Source organism: Ylistrum balloti, unplaced genomic scaffold (assembly GCF_031769215.1).
Source record: "Ylistrum balloti isolate Yb309-2 unplaced genomic scaffold, AGI_CSIRO_Ybal_v1 Utg370056, whole genome shotgun sequence".
Lineage (NCBI taxonomy): Eukaryota > Metazoa > Mollusca > Bivalvia > Pectinida > Pectinidae > Ylistrum > Ylistrum balloti.
The window spans coordinates 2,123,730-2,148,577 of record NW_026782106.1 but is presented as its reverse complement, the minus strand read 5'-3'; the positions used below and the strand labels follow the sequence as shown (position 1 = coordinate 2,148,577).

Here is a 24,848-nt window from a genome sequence, read left to right as displayed (position 1 = left end):
ACAAATGGAGTTGATGGACCTCTTTTAGAAAAGCGTGACGATTTTGATTTATGAAATAATAATATCATTGCTTCCCCAACTTATAGTGTGTATATGCTGTAGTTGAGTTGGCATATCTCCGTCGACAGCTGACAGACTTAAAACACAGGCTTTCAAAAGTAGCAGGTTGATAACAATAATAAATACGTATTATGGTCATCATAATGGTCTCATTTTGTATCTAATACTTAACTTTGATTTGCTTTGTGATGATAGCATGTTCTGAACAACAATAAAATATTAAAGAGGAGTTATTGCCTGTGGACATTTGTACAGTATATGCTATATTGTGTCTAGCCATAAAAACCGCTTGCTACGTTTAAATATATACACATGCACTTGATCAATAGACAATACCAACATGTCAACATAAGTATGCTCTAAACTCAAACTCAATATGCCAAAATATGAATAAAAGACAGATTAACACTACAGTTAGAATAAGACCATTTGTTCCGGAAGTGTAAGCAGGTACTGCTCATCGTCGACGTCCACCAGGTAAACCTTCGTCAATCTAAGTAAATAATGTCATGCTCTCAATGAGAACAAGGTTTTACAGAAATGGAACCAATAGGCAAACTAACGAACATCGAACACGCGCAACTTCATATCGCACAAAGAAATCAATCAAAATTTAAGAAAACATGGAATTCTAGGGGCACTACATCACCTAGTAACGTTTCACAACGAACCGCGCTTTTGTTCCAATAATGAATATCTTTTTCTAGCACCTATAGTCTCCCCGAAGGATCTGCCAACATCCCACATCAAGATGGCTAATCATTATGAATAAGCTATGTTTCATTCTCTTGTAGATTGTTCGAGACACATCCAGAAGTTCAAGACTCTTTCCTGCCATTCCGCCAGCTCAGCAAAACAGATTTGGAACTGAGTGCCATCCTGAAAAGTCATTCTCTACGGGTAATGGGAACGGTAGATAAATGTATTGCACGTGCCTCACAGCCGGACAAATTACGGGACTTGATGTCATCACTCGGACAGCGCCATATATCCTACAATGCTCAAATTGAGTTCATTGACGTAAGTTTGAAGGGATAAAATCACTGATAAGGTATTTTCGTCACTGGTATTGGAGGGGTTTGCAATGTCCTATATAGGTAATGTTGTTTCATATAATGAAAGAACAAATCATTTGTTTAGTGTTAACCAATAATCTATCGTTATGTTAAAAGTATGGCGACTAATTAAGAGACTTGTTAGGTGTTAGTTCCTTTTGAAATGCCAGATATGTAAATGTACATTGTCATATATGTACATTATATATTCTTGTAAGTACTGATGTATTAACATGTATGTACACTACCATTATTGAACATATGTTGTGAAAAACCACTTTGCTATTAAAACGGCGTGACTTTCAGAACTGATCCGTGGTGGCCTTATGACAATTTCATGGTGGATCATTCTGTTAATTTCATGTTGATGCGGTCTGGTGATTTCATGGATATTAGGTACTTAAATGGTTTGTCGGTCAATTTATTTAATGGCGTCAAAGTCAATTCTTCAATGGTGAGTCATGTCTAGTGACATGATGGCGGAAAGTGTTGATATTTAATGACGGCACGTCTTGTGATTTGGCGTGCATGTACATGGTGTGTAAGATGGCCAAATCGCAGTGAACGCCAATATCCTACGGTTCATTAAGTTACATTAAAACACTAGTATTTGTGTAGGTTGATTATTTAAGGAAAGTGTAATGGACTATATTTATAAATATCCTAATATGTATTACCAGGTCTACGGAACACATTTTAGTATATTAACTAAAGTTCAGTTTGGAATCCAGCCATGCACCGCTGAACACAATCTCCTAATCGTGCACTAATCTAATCAAATGCAAGATGTTACCTGTAAAAGCCAGTTATAGAGAAGATCATTAGAAGTGGGACTGTTCTTTTAACTGTTCGAACTGATGTTCTGATATTCTGAGGTATATTTTAACTATTGATTACCTCATGAGATTTTCAGTCCCTGGATGCACTGGCTTTGTATCTGGCTGGCAATGTTGTGATTAAAGAAAAGGTTTCTTGTAGTGCTTTATATTAGATAATTTTATGTACCACCAGGTCTGCCAGCATTAAGCCACTTTAATGCGCTTTTCGTTTCATAGAAATGCCTCTCATATCACTGTAACATCATTTGAAACTACAGAATTTACAAAGCTGCTTTACAGTCTGTAACAGCTTGCCTCTGCCACTTCATGTGATATCATTATAGCCGTAGTAAAATATACAAACATATGTACTATAATTTCCTGTGTCCAGATTTGTAGCTAGATCAGGTCTATTAGATATCAACATGATCTAATAATTCAGCATCGAAACTGTCGAACCCATTCATAGTATCATATGCTCAGATTGTGTCGTTGAAAATGGGAATAAAAGAAGCCGTGATACGGTTGGGATTATTAGATAGTAGGAAATTCTGCGATTTTGCTTTAAATCGTTAGAGCGATAATTTATTTTCAAGGAAGAGATTGTACATTGTAGTATATATCCCCGATATTGGAAGTGTTGGTTGTCTTTCGTCAAAATAAGACAAGAAATCAATAGTTTAATCTAAGTGACACACTATGACTGATTGTACTACAAGAAATGTCAGGGAAACTGTAGACAGCTAATGAGGTTAGTACTAGTTTAATTAACCTATAGACAGATTAGATATTTCACTTCCTCGAAATTGATTTTTTCTATTACCTTAGTTCAAATTGATCAATATCAGGAATGTATATATTGGTTTTTCTATCATTTACGAATCAATAAGAATCTGTTTGTTGTATTCGCTGACTATAAGACAATATTGCAACAGTGCCCGGCACGTTAGTTCGCTAATTAGCCACGTACTATACTGAACACCCACATAAATCGCCTCATAGAATTGGGTACTGGAACGAATATCCTATCAACATTACCTTAACCTATCGTTTGTTGTAATACGTCCCCCCTACATCTGAAACCAGATAGATACAGATTTTGTCCTTTGATGTAGCATAGCAATGACTCCCCTTTCAATCTAAGTTTGTGGGTTTATCGACTCATTTCAGACATGAACGCCAAGCTGAGCACCAAGTACACATTTAATATACCCAAATTTCGTTTGACAACTCATAAAGCCATCAATACTTTGTGTTACAACTCTAGGTTTAGAAGTAGAAAATTGGAAAGCATGAGAAACATGTTTTTGCATTTGAAGCAATTAAGGCTACAAATCAAAGTTTACGACAAACAGAATTAATTAGCCATATACGTCTTATCATCTTACAGAATTGTGTTGCATTTATATAATATATGGGATCATTAGGTCGACTATATTTATGTTTAGAAACATATATCTGGTGATGTCTGCTTAATCAAGCTTCAAACGGTGGAGGACCTCATGCAGAGAAATAGAATATAGATATTTTCACAAGAGAATAATTATGTCGGGAGATTACATTGATGTTCTGGCCTATGGTATACTGTACACAAGTCCGAGACCGTAATGAAGGTCTCGTTTATGGTAACTTGGTGATTATTCCCTTGAAGCTATTGACCTACTTTTTAAATTCAGATGTGAATACCGAGTATCATGTGATTACTATGTTTAATAGATGGACGTGACAGGATATTGCGGCCTTACTTCAAAGATATATGACGATATTAAACATCATTAGGATATATGCATGCAATATCATATTGTTAATTAAATTGATATTTTATGACATGGAGATAATTGCGCAACTACACACAGAGTTCCGACAGGTGTAAGTCTATGAATGGGGACGTTTTGCGGTCGTCATAATGATCTCAATGAACATATGTACAAAAGACACACAAGTGAAAAGCAACATTTACACGGTGTCGCCGATTAAGCAGAAGACGCTAATCCTACTGGAATATCTGGTCCTGTTCTCCTTGTTCCTTTGTACGTAAATCTATATTAGGAAGAATTTTTTGTTCATCAAGCCGAGATAAATTCAAAAGTTTTAATGTCTCTTAGAATTCTTGCAACAGGGGCATCAGATACAAAATTTTGCCCTACTTGGAGAAAGGGAAATTGAGGTGAGGTGGGGGTGGGGGGAGGTGGTCTCAGCAGACTACAAGGTATCCAAGTTATAAGATCCTAATTCATAACGAACCATTGGAAAAATAACATTAGTTTGTTATAAAAAAGAATTATCTAAATCCTTTGGGCAGACCTGGTCATATACAACAGACGGAGAAGTGTTTCGACCATTCCTTAGACACGTATAATGGATTTAACTATAATCTGATTCAAGGACAAAGGGATTCAATGTAATTCAAGTACAGGACGTGGTTTCCCTAAGGGCGGGTAACAGGATGGAAGTACAAGAAGCACAATAGATTTCGACATCAAGACGGGGATAATAAATGATTGTTAGTTCTTATTGGCAGCTGACCTCGGCCTGATATATTGAATAGATTAAACAAACCTGTAATACGATTTCATTGGTCCAACGAGGAAATGAAGACATCATAACGTGGTATATATGGGAATACATATGTCCCATACGGTTGTCGTCACCTTTCATGCCCTGTGTACATTCCTGGGAAAAGGACTCGGATTCAGATTCCATCTAATATTCTACAACATTATTTTAAATCCAAAGTTATTTCATGGGTTTAGTTATCAGATAATATTATCTTTCCAATGTTTTATGATGAACTTCATTTGTTTTCGCTTCACACCTTTTTCTATTTGCAAATTTTTGGCCTCTTGTGTCACAGAAGACGCATATCGACAACAAAGCTAGGAGAACAATACCAATAAAATCACAATGTCACAAAATTATATTATCTCCCAAAACGTCCCTATCATAATATCAAATGAAGGGATATATGATGAATAAATGGGAAAATGTAGCATGTATTATATAATCTACAGGACATGTTTTCTTAATAGCCTAAATGTAAATAGCCAGGCAATTGACATTCCTCGTTACCATGGAAGTAACAGAAATCCCGAAATTCCTATTCAACATATGCATTGATGAATTGTTGTTATGGACAATGAGCGGTTACCGGGGTTCTACGTTGTGTGTCTTGTATTGCACATTAGGTAACGAATGCATTGATCTGATTGCCCTATACTTTTGCAACGTTTCAAACGCCGTAATAACATCATCGATTGTAGATTGTTTAATTAGGGTTGTCTGACCTTTGAAAGAGTTAATCATTTAGAAGGCACCAGCATTTACCTTCCAGAAAACATTCATCAATCATTGCATACCCTCCGCGAGAGAGAGAGAGAGAGAGAGAGAGAGAGAGAGAGAGAGAGAGAGAGAGAGAGAGAGAGAGAGAGAGAGAGAGAGAGAGAGAGAGAGAGAGAGAGAGAGAGAGAGAGAGAGAGAGAGAGAGAGAGAGAGAGAGAGAAGGAGAGAGTGAGGGAGGGAGGGAGAGAGAGGGGGAGGGAGAGAGTGAGATAAAGAGGGAGAGGGGGGAGGGAGAGAGTGAGATAAAGAGGGAGAGGGAGAGGGGGTAGGGCGGAAGAGAGATAGAGAGAGAGAGAGAGAATGAGAGGGAAGAGGGGGGAGAGGGAGGGAGGGAGAGAGAGGGGGGCGGGAGGGAGAGAGTGAGATAAAGAGGGAGAGAGAGAGGGGGGTAGGGCGGAAGGGAGAGAGAGAGGGGGAAGGGAGGAAGGCAGAGAGAGGTGGGGAGGGAGATGTAAATATACATATATATGGGGGGCGAGGGGGGGGGTAAACTTCAATTACTGCATTGTTCATGTTTAGAAGACCTAAATTCGGATATGCAATAACCATTAATGTTGCATCGATCAGCATGAACAGTATTGTCTGTTTCCTCGAGAGTTTCGTATTCATATCAGTAATGACACCAGTATCAATTAAAGCGGAAATGATAATAGACACCGATATGGACACCGATATGCTTATCATGTACGTTCTGTGAATGAAACCATTGCGGATTTGTTTTAATTTCAGAATATTTTATTGTCTTGGTGGTATTGACAATAGGAATTGGGCAACAGGCAGAGCGGATTTATTGACCAAGCCATCTGTATGTAGTAAATCGTAATAAGTTTACCATAGCATTTATCTTGACATCAGATTAAAAAAAGCATGTGAATTATACAGAAACTAGGAAGTTCCAGGAAATGACAACATTTAATCTTTAAAACAAGGCAAATGTTCAAGAAGTTGGTTCCCTGCAGTTGTGTTGCTGTATTACTGTAGTCAAAGAAGATAAATTGGACTTAACCGTCAGCATGTTTCTAATAAAATTTCCATAAAGGAGCGGTCACCATGTAGTAACGTCGTTCATAAGTCATTATATAGAAAAGCCAAAAGTTTTATTTCCTCATGTGAATATATTTCCATTTGACTTGTTTCTAGATTAATTAGCTGTTTGGTTATATTTGGTCCTATAGTTTATTGCCCTTCTTCACGTATCTGTAAATCACACAGAATCACCAGAAGTGTTTAAAGAGACGGCTGCCTGTGGATTTGTTTGCCGTTGAAATTTGATATTGGTACGGCATTTTCACGATTGATTTACCAGAGAGTTCATCAACCTTGGATAAAGTTGCACAATTTCTGCTCATTTTCTTCCCAACTGGGCAAAGTAGTGTACACTTTTTTTTCAGGGTATCGGCACGCACGGAATGGAAGCGCGAACTGATCAGGACATTTCACGCATATTACCTAAAGTTAATACACATAGTCGCATGCTTTAATGAGTTTTTGGTTCTATACTTAGCAGTTTAAACATTTAAACATACTTTTATGCTTAATACCTATTTATCTAGTTCTGCTGATATTGAACAATAAATAAGGATGAAAGAATGGTTATGGTAGCACACCATCTCTTGTTTTTATTATTCTGTCTGTGTGAAATAAATTTGTCAAATATAAGCTGGGAAATAGCATTCTCCAGCTTGAGAGCGTGAATGAGAACTCTATCTTAGGAGGAGATACTGATAATTTGTTCCCATGAAAAGCTTTCGGCTAGACACCAATTGATTTTCCCTCGACGTCTGTAGTTCTGTCCTACCCTGAAGCAGTCTGTGATACACCAACAATATAAGTAAGGTATTCAGAAACAATATACACACATATACTAAGACCTGCAAAATTAGGATTTACCTTCTTGAGGACACAAAGACGATACATCCATTCAAACTCCGCATCTTAATAGATATTGCCTTGCCCCTTCCAAATATGTTAAGCAATCTTTCGAGTAAATCTTAATTGAAATAGGCCAGGATACGATATATTCACATTCTGACTATTACATCTACCAACTACACTGAAACTGACAAACAAAGGTATAAACGATCCTCTATGTATGTAATGATACAGTTTCATTATAATTGTAACTTATTGCAGTGCAATACACATTCTAATGAAATACTTTGAAATTTCAGATGGTTGGGCAACAATTTGTGTACGCAATCGAACCGCACCTGAAAGATTCTTGGTCGGAGGAAGTGAGCGAGGCATGGCTGAAACTATTCCGTGTGATGACGTATTATATGATGTTAGGAATGAGATCAAAGCAGACCAAGACCGCCGTCTGAGGACAGTAATTAACACCTCAGCTGTCACCATTACGTACTTGATCACATGTTTTGACATTGTCCTCGATAGTCAATACAATATGACTCCTCTGATTTTCTTGTGGATGAACGTTCATGTGTGAGAGTGAACATTGTTGCAATTTTTATTTTGAAGAATGTGGTGATTTTCCAATGAAACACTGAACACCTGTGATCGGTGTTCTACAATACAATGAAATTTATGTTCAGTAACATGACGTACGTTCTGTAATCATCAATTTTTATTCAGTTGGCATTCTTAAAAATATAACATCTAACAGTAGTATGATACATTAAATAATTATTTAATACAATATATATATATATATATATGTATATAACATGATTTTATCAATTTTACAAGTAAGTTGAAATGGCATATATTGTGTTTCTGTGTAAAAAGAACTGGCCAACTCCCTGGATAATCCAGTAGTATCGAAATTAACAATCCTCCTGATATCATTTTATAAAATTATAAAATTCGAGGTCTTTTAGTTAAGTTGCAGTGTTATCTTAAGTTATGAATCAGTTGCACTTTTGGCACATTTGTTCTTGCAAAACATGAAAGGGAATTACATATATCAGTTTGAATAAGGAAGAAATCATCAAACGGAAACAGTGTTTGTATCTAAATTTCCGATTAAACAACTTAAATGTTTCTGTTTGAAAATTTAGAAAGATCTATGTCAGATACTATGAAAATCCTAAAAATGCTTGCATCTGACAAATCTGCTTAAAATGATATGCTAAATATAATTATCCATATGTAATATGTTTGTAAAATAAGCCATAATTAATCTTTTACAATTTTCTAAGAGAGAAATCTAGTTCATTATTAAAAGATATATTGTCTGATGCGAAAGTAATTATTGCTCTTAAAAATGTGGAATGCCAGATAAGAGAGTAAATTGTACTTTTGAGGTAGAAATCATATTCAGTTTTTAAAACGATTGAATGACAGATGTAAAATAAAATTATATTTGTTGACATAGAAGTTATATCCACCTTTCAAATGGAATGTCTGGTGCGAAATTAAATAACATTTTTTGAGATAGAAATCGTGTTCACTTTAAAAAATGGAATGTCAGATGAAACATTCAATTTGTCTTTTCATCATTTAACAAAAATGAAAAGTCAGATAGAAAAAATTAAACATAAAATCCTGATGGTATCATATTTTGTAAAGATTGCCGTAAATTGTAGTACAAAGTATAATTATTATTACAGCCAGAAAACAGGACATATTGTAATACTAGTAATAGTATTACAATGTTATAGTACCAATCTAAAGTCATGTTATTTTTGGAAGCTATTATTCTTTGTTTTGATTGGTAGTTTCCGTAATGCTGGTGGTACTATTTCATTCATGAATCAGTTTAACATTAGCATCAATGTAACAAATATGCAAAGCATCAAAAGATTTATGTCGGTTGTTTCCATACGTTGTTTCCTGATAATTCATTTAATAACGTATTTTGTGTCAAATATTTTAATTTCATATATTTATTGAAAGTTGAATATGTTATAGATGTAATTATAACTATTGTGAATGTGATAGTATTTGAGCCACGATTTGTAATTATGTTTGCAACACATTTCATTATATTGATCGGTTCTAAAGATATGATTATAGATGGTAAGAAATGTATACAGAAAAAAAACTTCATGCTATATAGCATGTATAGCGCAAGCACGTTGGAATAAACAACAAGTTTCTGGTCTCGAAGTAATTAGGCAAGAAGTCATTGAATCCCCTTCAGTAAGCAAATTACTAGAACAAAAAGCAAAACATTATTTTGTTTGTGACTTATTTAAAGAAGTGAATAAATAACTCAATAAATGAACAAATAGATAAATTTGCCTAACACGTCATGATAGCAAAGAATACTTGACAAGACCGAATAAATCTTATCCATTTCAGCTCACAATTACGTTGATCCGCACGTGTGACCTTAATTACTGAAACAAAAAGGTGTGTAATTTTGATGCACTGCATATCGACTGTTCTTATTTTTGTATAAGCCAGGTGTTTTGTGGGTATTTCGTTTCCTGTAAAGCCGTATTTCACCATTCACTTGTATCGAATACGTTGTAATTTGACATTTTTATGATCTTGTATTTAATCGTGTCATAAGTATATTCGTTCTGATGTTGTATATGCATTAGTTTCATTGTAAGTTTCATCTCAACGAAATTGTGTCTGAATGAAATGAAGACATATCTCAGGTTATGAATTACTGAATCTCCAGCGAAGGACTATTCTATAATTAGATATCTTCGGTTTATCATATGAATAGAAAGTGTATGCATTGCACGTGTGCCTTGATCTAAATTGATTTAAAACGTGTTTAGGTTAAATTAGATATCTAAAGTCCACACAATCTGTTGGAGTGAAAATGTTTTTGAATGTAATTTGGTGTGATGAATGTAGATGTTGGAGACAAAGTTGTCTACCCAACAATGTATATTAACATTGTAGTGAAATGTGTATGTTAAAGATACGTGTTGATATTCGGTATTATCAACATTAACGTAAGTGATGAACAGAGCGCTAAAGAGTATTCGTTGAAAAAAATGCCACTCAACTTTACTCTTTTGATAAGAAACACGTCTGGACATTAATTGCGGTATTTCAGCTCATGAATTTAACAATGATACCGTATATTTACACCTGTTTTTCATTCCTACAAACAGATATTATTTGTAGTTAACAGAACAAACTTCCATGCTTTATTAGTTATGTTAGTCTTATTCTGATTACTATCCCCAAGTAGCTTAAGTGTAGCCAGGGGCAGCAACTGTTGAAGTAATAGACCGATTGATAATGAAATATGACCTGGATTAATTCTTAGATTGTTTCAAATCGGATTTTTTTTTCTAATATTAAATGAATTATTAGTATATCCAGGCGATGAATATTGAGAATTTTTTTTTTATATAACACTAAATGTTACAGGAAGTAAGATTATTGAAATAAGTTAATTCGTGGCTAATGCATGCTGAAGAAAATTATGAGTAAGTTTTACGTCGTCACAGTGGTCTCATTTCTTTGTGCGATGTGTAGCTGGACGTACTTGATGCTCGTGAGTTTTCCTGCTGGTTCCATTGCGATATTCATTGTTCTCATTTGAGATTACATTACTTACATAGCGCTTACTCCTCCCTAACATCATGTCTTAATTTCCCAGCGCTTTTTCAGGAGTCTCGTGTAATTCTTTATTTTGTTCCTATTTTGCCTTAGTTTTATGGAATTTGGGTTTCGAATATGATTATGTTGACAAGATACATCATGTCTCTTCCTTTTTTGTTAAATACTGTATTTGTTTTCACAAATGAAATGCCCTACAGTTTCCAATTATATTTTGTTTCTGAGAACCCATATCTTAACTCCTTGTAAAAACATTACTAGAATAAAGAAAACACATACTTTAGTTTCTAAGGGCAGCTGAACAGGAAAATTACACACTGATGACAATATCAAAAGAAGTGTTATTTAAAATGACTTAATGTTACAACAGTCGGTCCAGACATGTTTATGTTGAAACTTTGTAATCTTCATTCAAATTACTGTGTTATAACTCTTGTGCTCCTTATTCATTACAACTCTCCGAGTTAATGAGTTTTCATCAATGTACATTTCAAAGACAAAACATGTAAAATTTAAATGTGGAATAAAAACTCAGATGAATATTTTGCCAATAATTTGTTTTGTGTTGGAAAGTTAATCATCGCTCAAGATGTAAAATCTACCAACATATAGGAATGTGTTATTACAGAGATTTACGTCATAGTGTCATAAACTAACATGACGAAAGCAAGATGAAAGGAACAATTAGGTAAAACAGACTAAGGAAAAAATAGGTGCGCAACATTAATTACTTTGTATACTCTGTAATGTATCGAAGTGCATCCTACTGATCAAAGGGAGATTACTTTCATTTCTTTAATCTTCTGAATGAAAATTCAATGTGTTTGTACCAGTGTGGGCGTGGTTCGGTATTGTTTATCAATAGCGTTAAAACAAACGGCCTACGTATTTTTTCTTTCAGCGTTATGTTGTTGATACCCCCTTATCTGTACATATTTATATGCTGCAGTGAAGTCAAAAAATGTTTGCTAACCATTATATGGGTTCCTTGTGTGTAACAATTACCTGACTGGTATTTACTCCATGAAGTTTAAAACTGAGCTACAGTACATTTGACACAAACGTTTAATTGAATACGGAATTCCATAGTAGTTTCCAGAACAGTGAATTCGTGTTACCCGCAATGACACGCGCAGGAATTGCAGTCTTCGAATTTGAATTAAAAATTTCCTTGATAGGATTATAAAGAAGATTGGTGCATATCACTAGCTTAAATGTGAATTTCGAACATGAAACAGATTATGAATAAATTTCAACGAATCATGTGACTTCCTGTCTTGTTGATTATCCACTCTCCCCACCCCGAAAGACCGATTGTTTTCAGGACACAGTGGATTTTGAAATTGCACAATAGTTTAATTACTCAAGGCTGAATAGTGACAATTATCTTTATTTAGAGTACCAAATACGACACTTTAACATACATATGAATCAATGACTTAATTTTAAATCATAGTTTTTTTGTAATTTAATCATCATCAATATTTTTTATCAAACATAACAAATATTGCACTCTCCATGCGTATTCAAATAACATAAATAACATAATAATGACTAAAATTATGCAGTTTCTGTCGATATTTTATCCAAGTTTAAACTAAAATGATCGACGTATTTACTTCCGGTAAAAGTAGTGATTCGTCCGACTTCCTTCGTAATTGTTTGTATTAATTGTACCGTGTGTCCTCCATCACGATCATCACCGTAACCTGACTGTCTTCTGTAGAACGACACAATGGGACTTTTTCCTGTGTATAATCCGTCTATGACGACATCTGAGTTTCCTAAATTCAATGTTTGCATCTGAAAATGTAGAAGAAATATCGAACTTGCATTATGCAGGTTTTAACAGTGTTAAATTAAGAATCTTATTTAAGAAATTTAAAACCTTGGCGATTTCACGCTATCAAAAGCGCTGTGAAGTGGAAACCACGGAGGTCATGATAACTAACATCTGACATGCAATATCACAAAAAATATATTGTACCAAATGATCTTAGATCGCTACCGACTACCATTGATCTTCATTAATAAATCAATCATTAGTTTTTTGAAGTAAAATAAAAGTATATGCCCGATGGCAATTTCATTACACTTTAAAGTGTATGTAAAAGAAAACACGCACAATGATAACATAAGCAAAATATTCAATATCAAATAAATATCTACTTCATAGACACTTTATTTTGTTGATAAATGTAGCGCAATAAAGTGAACGACTGGATTCTCAGTTTAAAGGTACCCACGAAATCACCGAAGATGATATCTCCACGAAAATTACTGGTTTTACAGTATTTATATCACACAACGTGTCATGTATGTCATGCAGAATGTTATACTAACGGGGTTTTATTGTCGGCCTGGTAATAGAAACAATAAAATGCTTTTATTATGCAATTTTACATCCTATAATATCATAATAACGTATATGGATCAAGTAAAAACAGCCTATCACCGTCAAAATGTTTAAACTGTCTTCTCAAAACTACTACCAGCCATCTAGGAATTAATCTTCTATATAAATCTGGACGACTCACTGACGTGATCGAAATTATACAACACGTTTATTAAAACAAAAGAATAAAGAAATAATAAATTAGTGATACTTACCATAATAATTTTACCTATACGAACACCCTCGTCTACTCGAACAATCCAGTTCATCTTCTGATAGCTGGCCAGGATTATAGTGATATCATCATCGGTATTAGTTCCTTTTAAATCAATAGTAGTTGCCGAGAAATCTCCCAATCCGAATACACTGAACACGTGAATAGCGTTTCCTTCGGAACTTCTCTGCTTACAATTATAATTTGATACGCTCTTGCCATTTATAGAAGCATCTGCATATAGGACCTCCTCAGACTGCATTACACATCCGTCAACATCCGCTGAAGAAGAAAAAGGTAATGTCATATTCTAATACTTTGGTATATTTATTTGAAAAATGTTGACTTCAATATTATTTTATTAGACCTTGTACTGTAAACAAACGGAACAAAAATGTCAGTAACTACAACATCTTAACAGATACATACCGAATGACCTGGATAAAACAGAAATTAATGAAATTTTTAAAGAATGTTTTCTTATTCAATGGGTACGTTAATGTCGATTTAATGGATAAAATATGCTTAAATAAAGACTTGCAAGTAGTGACCATAATTAATAGCTATAGAATAGAAGTTGTTATAACACAACCAGTAAAAGATTTGAGTGTGAGGTTTTAATGATTACGCGGTCACCTTTATCAGTCGGATGAAAATGACCTTTCATGGAAACGTCACAATCAAATCTTATAGTGGTTATGTTATAAGTACCTCTGTTATCTAAGGCAAATATTCTGAAACATAATTATATTGCTGTTTGTCGACTTGTATTTCCAGTAGTAATACAATGCCATCTAGTAGTCTGAATTAACCATGTTATATCATTTGCAGTGATATTAACGGGTAGCAGTTTTGAAATGACTCATTGTTTGGATTTCTACAAATTTCTAAACAAATCAATATACTAAAAATAAGAATGAACGGGGAGAGTATCTGCAAATCTGTGAATGTTAAATCACTTTAACACGAAAATGACATAATGGTCCGTTTCGCTTCAGTAGGTTTCACTGCTTTATAATAAGAAATACTTACGTAAACATGTGTCGGAGTTGTAGCCATGACCTTCACATCTACAAAACCCATTCATGCATGTCGATCTGAACTTAAAAGCAGAGAAATCCCAGCAGATTTTGCGACATGGAGTCCGTTGGAAAGCTCTTTTGTCCACAATTGCTGTAATTAGAAAAATAAAATATGAATGGGTTTAATACCATAACTAATGTCCATTAGATTTTAAGTTATCTCCCAAAAGTCTTCATGAATGAGAGCACACGGGCCTATTAGAACAACCGTTTGTCATGCGATCACAAAAAATTTTCTCTCTCAAAAAAAAAACACACCAGTAAACATTTCTCCCTGATTTCAACTTATCATGAAACATGTACGACAACATTTTCATTATTTTTTTCTAGACATATCTTTATAGTAGTTTATATTTATACTGTTTCAGTAATATTTGTCTGTTAATAGTCCATAACATGTAAAATTTATTTAAAATATAACTTATAATCTAAAAGTGTTTCTTTCTACATTCACTTGGAAATTATCCATCATGATATTGTGACCTGCTAATGACCTATTACAACCTTTGCTGTCCCAATCTTTCATTATTGATAAGACCAAACTGTGAATCTGTTCTTTCTTTGATAGATAGAATGAATAAATGACATGGATGAATAAGTCACAGTAATTTCTGTGATGGCTTTTTATACGATATACCGTACAACCGCATATTTTTGCGGGGATGATATTTTCCATGTACAATAACATGGTCGAGAAAATGGAGCGCGAAATAATGGGGCACGTGTATGTAAAATGTCCTTTCACATGCAGAGGGGAAATTTTGATTCGATAACGTATAATTCGATGGCTTTAAACGAAAATTGCGGAAACTTTAACCAGTGAAAATTACCAACTATATGGTATCAAAAATGTCTGAAATCAATTACTGTCATTGTATACAAAGAAAAGAAAAAGAGTTTACATTGTACAATCGCTACACCACTATCCTGAAATCAGTTACTGTCATTGTATACAAAGAATTGATAGAGTTTACATGGTACAAATGTCTACACCACTATTATGAAATCAGTTACTGTCATTGTATACAAAGAATTGATAGAGAGTTTACATTGTACAAATGTCTACACTACTATCATGAAATCAGTTACTGTCATTGTATACTAAGAATTGATAGAGATTTTACATTGTACAAATGTTTACACCACTATCCAATTCATTTAGATTTTTAGTTTATTTGATAAAATGATGGACTTGAGTAATATCAATAATCGAACATAACACACAATACAACAAAGTTGCAAATTTATTTCTAAATTCCTAAATGCTAAACAACTAATAATATAAAACATGTGCCAGGGGACCCAGGGAGGGATGTAGAGGTGTAACCTTACCTTTGGTTTTACTAATTAATACTCGGGATTCGTGTTCTTCGTGATCTAGAACACCGTCCTCATCTTCCTTCATATCCCACTGTAATAGTTAACAACACAATAACACAGGGCAACAGTAGCTTCATTAATGACAAGAGTAAATTAAGATCAAAAGGTTTGCTTGATATGATTGTTGTAGATAGTAAGCTGTTAATGTAACTAGTATGTTTACTTAACTAACTAAAATTCTATATCTGATGTTACAAGTTATTTTCAAAACTTTATTCATATTAGAAACTATATTAATAGTTTTTACCAAAATACCCTTTGGAATGAACAAAAATCACTTGTAAACAGACGAAGAACATAGTTTTTCTGAGTGAACTGACCTGGTATATTGGCTGATTTTCAGATGCTTTATTGAGAAGTTCCCAAACGACAAATGCGGTAATAAGTGATGTTATAACGACAACAAGGACACACATTAGCCACAATTTCTTCTTTCTCTTTTCCTTATCATCTGTATCCTTAGGTCGACGACAGCAATTGCCCAGACAAACACGTGACCTTTGGTACTCCCTGGTCAGTTGCACCTTCGTCAAAAACACTGTCCGCATGTTGGAAGGAAGCGTTCCGTCATCAACAGAGTAGATAAACTGTGGACAAGTCTGTGGCCCTGGAGAGTCCTACAAAACAACGTTAGATTTGATCATAATGATCCTTCTAACACGCCTGAACAAAACGATCACGGTAAGACAAATGAGGTAACACGATGCTGTGCTGTATGGAATTTTGGAGAAGTATAAACTACTTTTTTAACCTGTTTCACATCAATATCGTTCAGATTAGTATAACGATTACGCTAATAATATATTTATATATATATATTACTTATCTGCATTCGCGTCATCATTTTTTAGTAGAAATAAGAGCTTTATATGACGATTATTGCAACTTTAAAATACAAGATAATTATTCACATTTACCTGTAGGAGTGAGTTAGCTATTTGGCAAACAACATCGCATAAACTAGAACATATTTAAAACGTAAGAAAATAGCCTTTGTTAGCTCATCACTCGGTACAGTATAAAGACTGAACCTTTCAGTGCTTCTAACATCAAGCCTGTTGTGGGAACTTTTAAAATTAGGTTTATATGGGCGCGCGGGGGAGTTTAAACTAATTACATTCACAGGACGTATTTATATATATGTTATTTACTTTTATCGCTCCATCCCTATTCTGTGTGTTCGAAGACGTCCCTGTGTATTGTCACGTGGCATTGAAGCGTAGATTATTCGGCTGAGGTTCTCCCATGACTGAATGATTTTAATGTGGCAACTTTGAAGGAATCCAGTTTAACACTAATGTTAAGTGTAAGGACACAATGGTTTTTTTCCCCGAGATATATTTACTTTTTGTGATTTTATTCTGATGAGTAAATTGTTAAATTGTGGGAAAAGGTCTTCGTCTTTACACATAGACTATCTCATTCTTCTGATATTAATTTATTTTACTTGTATCAATGACTATCAAAACGTATACGCTAACTCTTAAAGGTTAAGGTGATGTGATATCACACAACTATAAATGTAACAGTGGAAGAATTTTCCTATTAGAATTACTCGAGTTTCCATTTCATAATCCTAGAAAACTAGGATACGCGAATCAATATTGCAGTCAACCCTTCTAATGCTAATGATAACATAGAAATGCAGTCTATTTCAGTGTTTAACAGGTAAAAGATCACTTACCGGAAAAAATATAAAAAAACGCCTGTGAGCGAAATCCTATTCCAATATTGAATTTTGATAGCGTTTTTATCACGTCTGTTTATTTTGTTAAATGAAAATTATTGCGAGTATATGAATTGTAATTACGATTATCAAAAACAAAACAAAAATTCAATATTAGAATTCTGATTAACAAGCACATCCACATCATTGTATATTTTATTTATGTTTACAAAGATATTGTTATCTCTATCATCTTGTTGTCATTTGTCTTTTTCAAATCGTTTTGACCCGTCATCATCCGATACGTTTTAGTATCGAAACACGAAAGACCAAAATTATGTGTTTTATGTAATTTACAATAGCTTAATGTAAAAATCTCGATGATCACTGTCAGAGTGAACCACCCCCGCCATTTGTAAGGTATAGAAGATATTGTTTCATGAACTGAATACATATATACAGACAACTTACCTCTAGCTTTGTAATTACGAATTATCTATTTTCATTTCAGACACATGTTTGTAGTCGTTAAATGCGGAAAACATCCAGGTGTCAGAAAATTATGGATAAGATTACTACTTGTGATTTAAAATTAACCAAAAGTGTCAGTTTACATTTTTCACCAATTACCATAGATACGCATAACACTTCTTATTTGCTTTTATATTCGCTGTTAATTGATAAGTATCATTATTACGTTGAATCTAACTAATATTCACCAGACGCAAAGGAAGTACAGTATTTGCTTTGCAAGATGATATATATAGAGAGAAAAAAACGATTAGCGACAATAATTCATAATAAAGACCTCACCTCAAACGGAATTTTATATATTGACAATAAATAATTAATATTGAACAACTCACCTTTAACGGAATTTTATATATTGACAATAAATAATTAATATTGAACAACTCACCTTTAACGGAATTTTATACTCCTGATTCAGCTGTTCCTCTTCCATATCGATTAATTAATAATATATATCTCGATACAATGATAATACAGTCAAAGTATATTAATAATAAATGAGAAATACTAGGTTAACCGTTATAAGTAGTCTCACTGAGGTACATATCGTTACTGAGCTGCTTTTCTGTATCACAGTTTATTTATTATTAACGAATGCCTCATACAAATCTGTACCTTTCGGATAATGCATGGAAAGATTTGTTAATGACGTTTAAATCTCTGCAGTTGTCAGATGGCAAGCATCCCTCATATTTTGTTTTGAACTCTACGCTTCACACATGTTGTTTTAGCCCCAGTCTCTCAACGGTATCCCTATCACCTGCCGCGTTCACTTCAACTCGTATTTCCACCACAACAGGTGGAGGACGGGCTACCAGCACAGGTAAAGCCAACAGGTAAAAACGGTATAAAGTGATTTGAACAGGTGAGAAACGAGGTACCTTTAAAAAGGGATAACTAAATTGGCGAGAGGCAATTTTAGAAATGATTGGGTATATCTTCTGTTACGTTTCAGATCAGTGAATATACACCTTATTACTATCCAGTCACCTTATAAGATTATTTGCTTAGAGAGCTATGTAAGATCGTGAGTCTGGATTGACATGGCTTTGTGTTGATCTACAACTGGTATCCTGCATTGGAGTACTGCTAGTCGTTTTATCTTGACACACACAAAAAAAGTTGATTGCAGTAGATTGCAGTTATATATTTTAACAGTTAAAGTGACGATGAGATATTGTATTGTAAAGTTGTAATTTTCACATACCCCGTCTGTGTAAGCTTACCAGGCTATAAAAGCACAAACTACGTATGTGAAAGCTTACCAGGCTTACATACAAGAGCACATACCCCGTTGTGGCTAAGTGTGTATTTTAGCTGTTAATGTCTATTTACAGCCTTAAATCAAAACAGAAAAGTTGTAATAATCGTGATAGGCTGTTATATTATGGAAATAACTAAGGCGACTCTTTAGCATGAAAACCTGCTCAATTTTGTTGGTTTGATATTTCTACATATTATGTCTAATAGATAATGGTCAATACTTTCGGCGCATCTTAACTGTGTGTCACAGCTATATTCAGATTTTATTATCACAATGTTTCTGCTTTTTTATCAACAATATATTTTTAAAATACATTTAAATATCATTTAAATTACCGTATCATTTCTTATGCATATTGATAACACATGGAATTGAAATAAAAACGGATTTGTTAAAGAGACAACTTAAGCGTTTTATCTCGCATTACATGTTAATTTATGTTAATGTTTTCACGGAAGTCATTGTTTAAGCTTTCAAACGTTTCAACTTCATTGTACGGTATTTTTTTTTAAAGTTTAGACGAATACGATAATTTTGTAGACGAACGCGACATACTATGACCTACTTAATCCATAGGCTGTAATTCCATTCTCAACAATAGCTTCATCTAACGGCACATACGAATGATTAACTTTTAACGCATGAATTATTTCTACTTTGTAGAGACAACTAACGCTCAAGTAATTTATGAATCAATACTCTTCCAACAGACTATTGACATACCTACGGAAACTTAATCAACCATTCAGTTGGGTGACTTGGTTTTGTTTTCATAACAGGCTGAATTTATCGACGAGCTTACAAAATAGGTCACAAAAACTTTGCACATTCGTTTGATTTCACTTTCAGTTATATTGATGACGTTTGCATTTCAATTAGAAGAAATTTAATAACCACGCTCATCGTATATACTTATCAGAATAGGAAAATCCAAGACACGGTACACTCTTCTACCTCAGCAACTTATCTCGATCTTTTCCTACAACGAAACAATCGTGGACAGCTATCCACCAAGCTGCATCATAAACGTTATAAATTTAATTGCCCTAATTTGAATTTTCTATTCTTTATTCGGTGTTTACATGTCGCAATTAATTCGATATTCAAAGGCCTGGTGCCATTATCACGATTTTCGTACAAGATGTCGTCAACTGATGGACAAACTCGTAGCACAAAGTTTCATAAGATACAGATTGATGAAATGATGATTTTACGATAGCGATCTCACTGAGAAATTATCTGTTACTCTGCGCGATATAACGCTGGACGTATTTGATGTTTGGTTAGTTTACCTGTTGGTTCTGTTGTTGTATACTTTGTTCTCCTTTGGGTCATAACATACTTGGAATGACCAAGATTGGTGGATATCGTCAATGAAGCTGAAGATGCTATGTTTTTCTTCCCAATTTCCATTGCCTAATTTTCATTGAATTCGAGTTTGGTTTATGTTTAAGTTAACATGTTGGTATTTTCTTCTTGTGATTAAGATATTAATGACATAAAAAAACAAACATGGAAGAAAGTCACTTGTTTGGTAAACGATGTAGATTGCGACATAAATCGATGTTGAATTTGAAATGACTATGGTTGTAGCTTAGATGAGGACTGACGAAGCGGGGCTAGGTGATAATGAATTAGTAGAACTATAGGGGAAGGAACCACGAGGACTATACTAGAGGTGAGGCTTCGTTAGGTTAAGTTCTAGGTAGATTTTTATTGCCTGATATGGACGATTATGATTTTAATTGATGTATTTCTGAATTAATGATGATTTAGAATGAAAGATTATAGGGTAATAACTTATCAGGAGATGGTTACTACCTGTCATCTTGTTCTATAATAATTATGTCATAGTGACAATAATATTTTGACAAATTCCACAGTTATTCGATGAAGAGAAAAAAATTGATTATTGGTTAAAATGCAGGTTTTTCCTAAAAATATGTTACAGCGTACGTTCATATAGCACATCTTTAGTAGAAGCACCTCGGATAATTATACAGATGTGGATGTCAATGAATACCTTTTTTCTGACAAGCAGCTGATTATTGTTCCACGGTCAACTGATTTGCAAATATTACATTCCCATACTTTTATCTGTGACTATTTCTCTCAGTTCATAAAACATTGTAAACGAGTGTCAAAGTAATACATCTGTCACAAACATTAGAAGACAGCTATCTGTTATAAATTCTGGTAGCATGATTCACTGATTGATTTTTATGAACTATTTAACGTGGGAAAAATGACATGTGCATCACTTCATAAAAATGTCAAGATTTAGTTTTATTAAGCTTCTAAAGGTTCTGGTATGGAAAATCAAATTAACATATTCAGTTTTGGAAACATGTCTCATCAGTTTTGTTTACATTATCTGCTTGGGGTCATCTGAAGCTTTTTTCAGAGTTAATTACGATTTCCTGACAATTTACTCCTTGATGCGAATCACGTTTGATAAACCGAACCCCAGTCTTTATCATCAGAAGCTGGTATACATAGCGAAAGGTCGCTATCATAAACATGATTTAAAAGTTTGTGTGAAGTCTTTAATGTACGTCTTCAATAGAAGAAATGTGTTTCTCAAGGTAAGTGTTCAAAATCTCATAATCATCTTAGGCATTTAGGAATGAATCTTCACCGTCATGGGAGAATGATATTGATGACAGTCCCACTAAGACGCTAGTCGTGGCGGAACACTTGTGAAGTCAACAGTTTATAGACGATCGACTTTGGAATATCACTTAATATGTATAACAAGGAATTTAAGAACACATATTCTTTTGTGGTACCGGTTTATCAAATACATAGATTTTTATGTGCATGTCTATTTTTACATAGTTGTAATGTAGCTGAATGACATAACCTATTTCAAAATCGTGTGTTGGTTTCCAAAAGATTTTTCTTTTCGTTTTTATAAAATATGTTGCCTTATGCTAAACATACAAAAGAATTCTCGGCTTAATTAAGCTATAGAAGATCTCGACAGGAATACTGGATATAACCACGTGTGATAGATAAATTATCAATGTAGTCTTTTTGAGAACCGTTATTGATTCAATTCAACCAATTACAGATACCTATTGGCTGATATAGTCAATAACTGGTCTTTGGAATGACCTTATTGGTGCTTCACTTTGAGAATGTCTCTAAAATGGTAAGAAATCGTCACGGGAGAAAAGCGGGTATTTCTTATGAAAAAAAGAAAGGTCTTCAGTTTTTTTACAGATAATTTGTCATTTTCTGATGTTACAAAGTGCTTTACATATATCTATATATTTCTGTAGATGGAAATCATTACAATTTTCAGAATTATTCAGCGTTTTGTTTATTGTTATTTTTATTCAGATGACAGAAGCGTTAGTCATCATTTCTTGACGAAACCAGATAGTCGCATCGTCGATTTAGTTACATGTATTTTCTATTCAGCAGATTATGAAAAAGTCATCCAACCGTAGAATTTTAAAAAAACATGAATGTTTTGTCTGGTGTATTGACTTGTGTCTTACCTGCTGTAATCATATAGAGACTGTATCAATGGATATCTAGTCTCTCTACATCTACGATAAACGGCATTATTTTTTATGGTGATAACACCTTCCTCAATAACCTTATTTAGGTGAAAATCTTAAATAACAAAGGTAATAAAGAAACAGATAGATGTTACATGATTCAGATAAACTTAGAGCACATAAAACTAGGATTGGTTCCTTAAGTGGTAGGGACGACCGTCACACAGATAAATATATTATCTAAAACGAGTTTCCAATTCATAGATTTTATGAAACGGGTGATAGAAGATGTTTGACCGTTTTATATGTCAACGAAATTATTTGACTTTCATGTTTAAGTTCAAGAACAAACCGAACATGCTTATGATAATAAAAACCGAATTCCAGAACAGAAAAAATTGGCTTATAAACACAAGTGAACAACATCAACCCAGAAGATATCTGAAGTTATTCAGTATACAGATTCAGAAAAAATACCCCCTATAAATTAAACAAATGATTCATCAACCTGCCGTCGTTTTCAAAGTGAAAATAGGTAAAATAAGGACAATCATAGAGAATATCCCTTAAAAAGTACGAGAACGGTTAGAAAAGATAAAGAAGGGTGGGGTTTGTTAACGGGAGTAAAGTCTCTCATTCTTTTAAAATATTTATTATTCATTTGCAAGCTTTGCTAAAGGCGCACAACTCTTCCATTCCTATCTATTTTGTATGTAACCTGTCTGTAATATGTTTGTTATCGCCTGTTGCCAAATTCCCATTAGATTTAATGAAACATTTGAACTGAGTGTACCGGGATTAGTGAGTTATGTAGTAAAACGAGGACAATTATGCATATGTAACCATAATTTTATTCCTCAATAATATAGAGTATATATCACCACGAATTCTAAAATAACGTTTTTCAGAGCATCAGCTCAGTCAGTGGTATTGTCGTAACTGAAATAAACGCCTAATTTCTGATTGATAGCCTAGCATATGTAGCATGGTTTACGGCTGTGTTCTCTGAAAAAAGTTGTACAATAAACTCTTCTTTTGGAAAGAATTGTTATAAGTGTGTTTGAGGAGAAATGGAGATAACAATGTGCGTTTAGTTATAAGTGCATAGTGGTATGTGTCGTTCACAAATTCTACAAATTTGCCTATGTTCAATCGATACAAGCGTCAAGATTGAACAAAGGACACTTAGGTGAACAGCACAATTTAATACCAATTCGGATAAGCAGAGCCAAACAATGAGTTAAATCGCTTCATACCGCTGTTTCGTCCTCTCAGGACTCGTCAGTGATGATATAAGCTTAAATTTTAAACCCGGGAGGCGATTGAAGAAACTCCAGTGTTATCAAAATAAATATCAAAATGTATATGGGGAGGTGCACTAGATCCACTTTTCATATATCTGTTTATCTAAGGATAACGCCAAGTAAATGTGTACATGTATATACTGAACCGTGCCACTATTTGAAGGAAGTAAAATATAGCGTGTTACGGCAAACCCGGAGACTAATACTTCGCCAGCTGTGTGTATCACCTGTGATCTTAAACATTTTGTACCATCTGGTGCACGTAGCGTTAGGTAAGGTGTATGGTATCCGTGTGAAGTCACTGTCAACCTACATTCTGTTGGACGATAGCTCATTTTATTATCAAATTACATATATCTGATATCATAAATTAAATTTTGATGTAAATTCTATGTATAGAACGTTATTCTAAACATATCATTTACCTCTGTATATAACCGTAACAGCTCTTAAATCTAGACTGAGTCCTAACTACCTATGTTGAATCTACTAAATTAAATCCAGGTCGAGTACTTACTGCTTATGTTGAATCTACTCAATTAAATCCAGGTCGAGTTCTAACTACCTTTGTTGAATCCAATCAATTAAATCCAGGCCGAGTCCTCAATGCATTTGTTGAATCCGTCAAAATAAATCTAGATTTAGTCCTAACTGTTTACGTCGAATTCATTCAATCGCGATCGACTTTTCTCAAAATAAAGGATAGATAGTGCAGTGCACTCACCTATATTGATATAATAT

At 34.0% G+C, this 24,848-nt stretch overlaps 2 protein-coding genes across 2 annotated transcripts in view; one reads left to right on the top strand and one right to left on the bottom strand.

The window, feature by feature from the left end:
- LOC132549401 (neuroglobin-like) overlaps positions 1-11,304 on the top strand; it is a 30,063-nt gene extending 18,759 nt beyond the window's left edge. The window contains exons 2-3 of the mRNA XM_060213327.1: positions 855-1,080; positions 7,444-11,304. Of these exons, the coding sequence (XP_060069310.1) occupies positions 855-1,080; positions 7,444-7,596 (379 nt within the window). The 3' untranslated portion in view covers positions 7,597-11,304. The remainder of the gene's footprint in view (positions 1-854; positions 1,081-7,443) is intronic.
- Positions 11,305-12,322: 1,018 nt separating this feature from the next.
- On the bottom strand, positions 12,323-18,463 carry LOC132549384 (uncharacterized). The gene is made up of 6 exons (XM_060213311.1): positions 18,419-18,463; positions 16,154-16,450; positions 15,786-15,864; positions 14,404-14,544; positions 13,373-13,653; positions 12,323-12,565 (listed from the first exon to the last, which is right to left on the bottom strand). The coding sequence occupies exons 1-6, from the start codon at positions 18,461-18,463 to the stop codon at positions 12,323-12,325; spliced, it is 1,086 nt and encodes a 361-aa protein (XP_060069294.1).
- Positions 18,464-24,848: the final 6,385 nt, after the last annotated feature.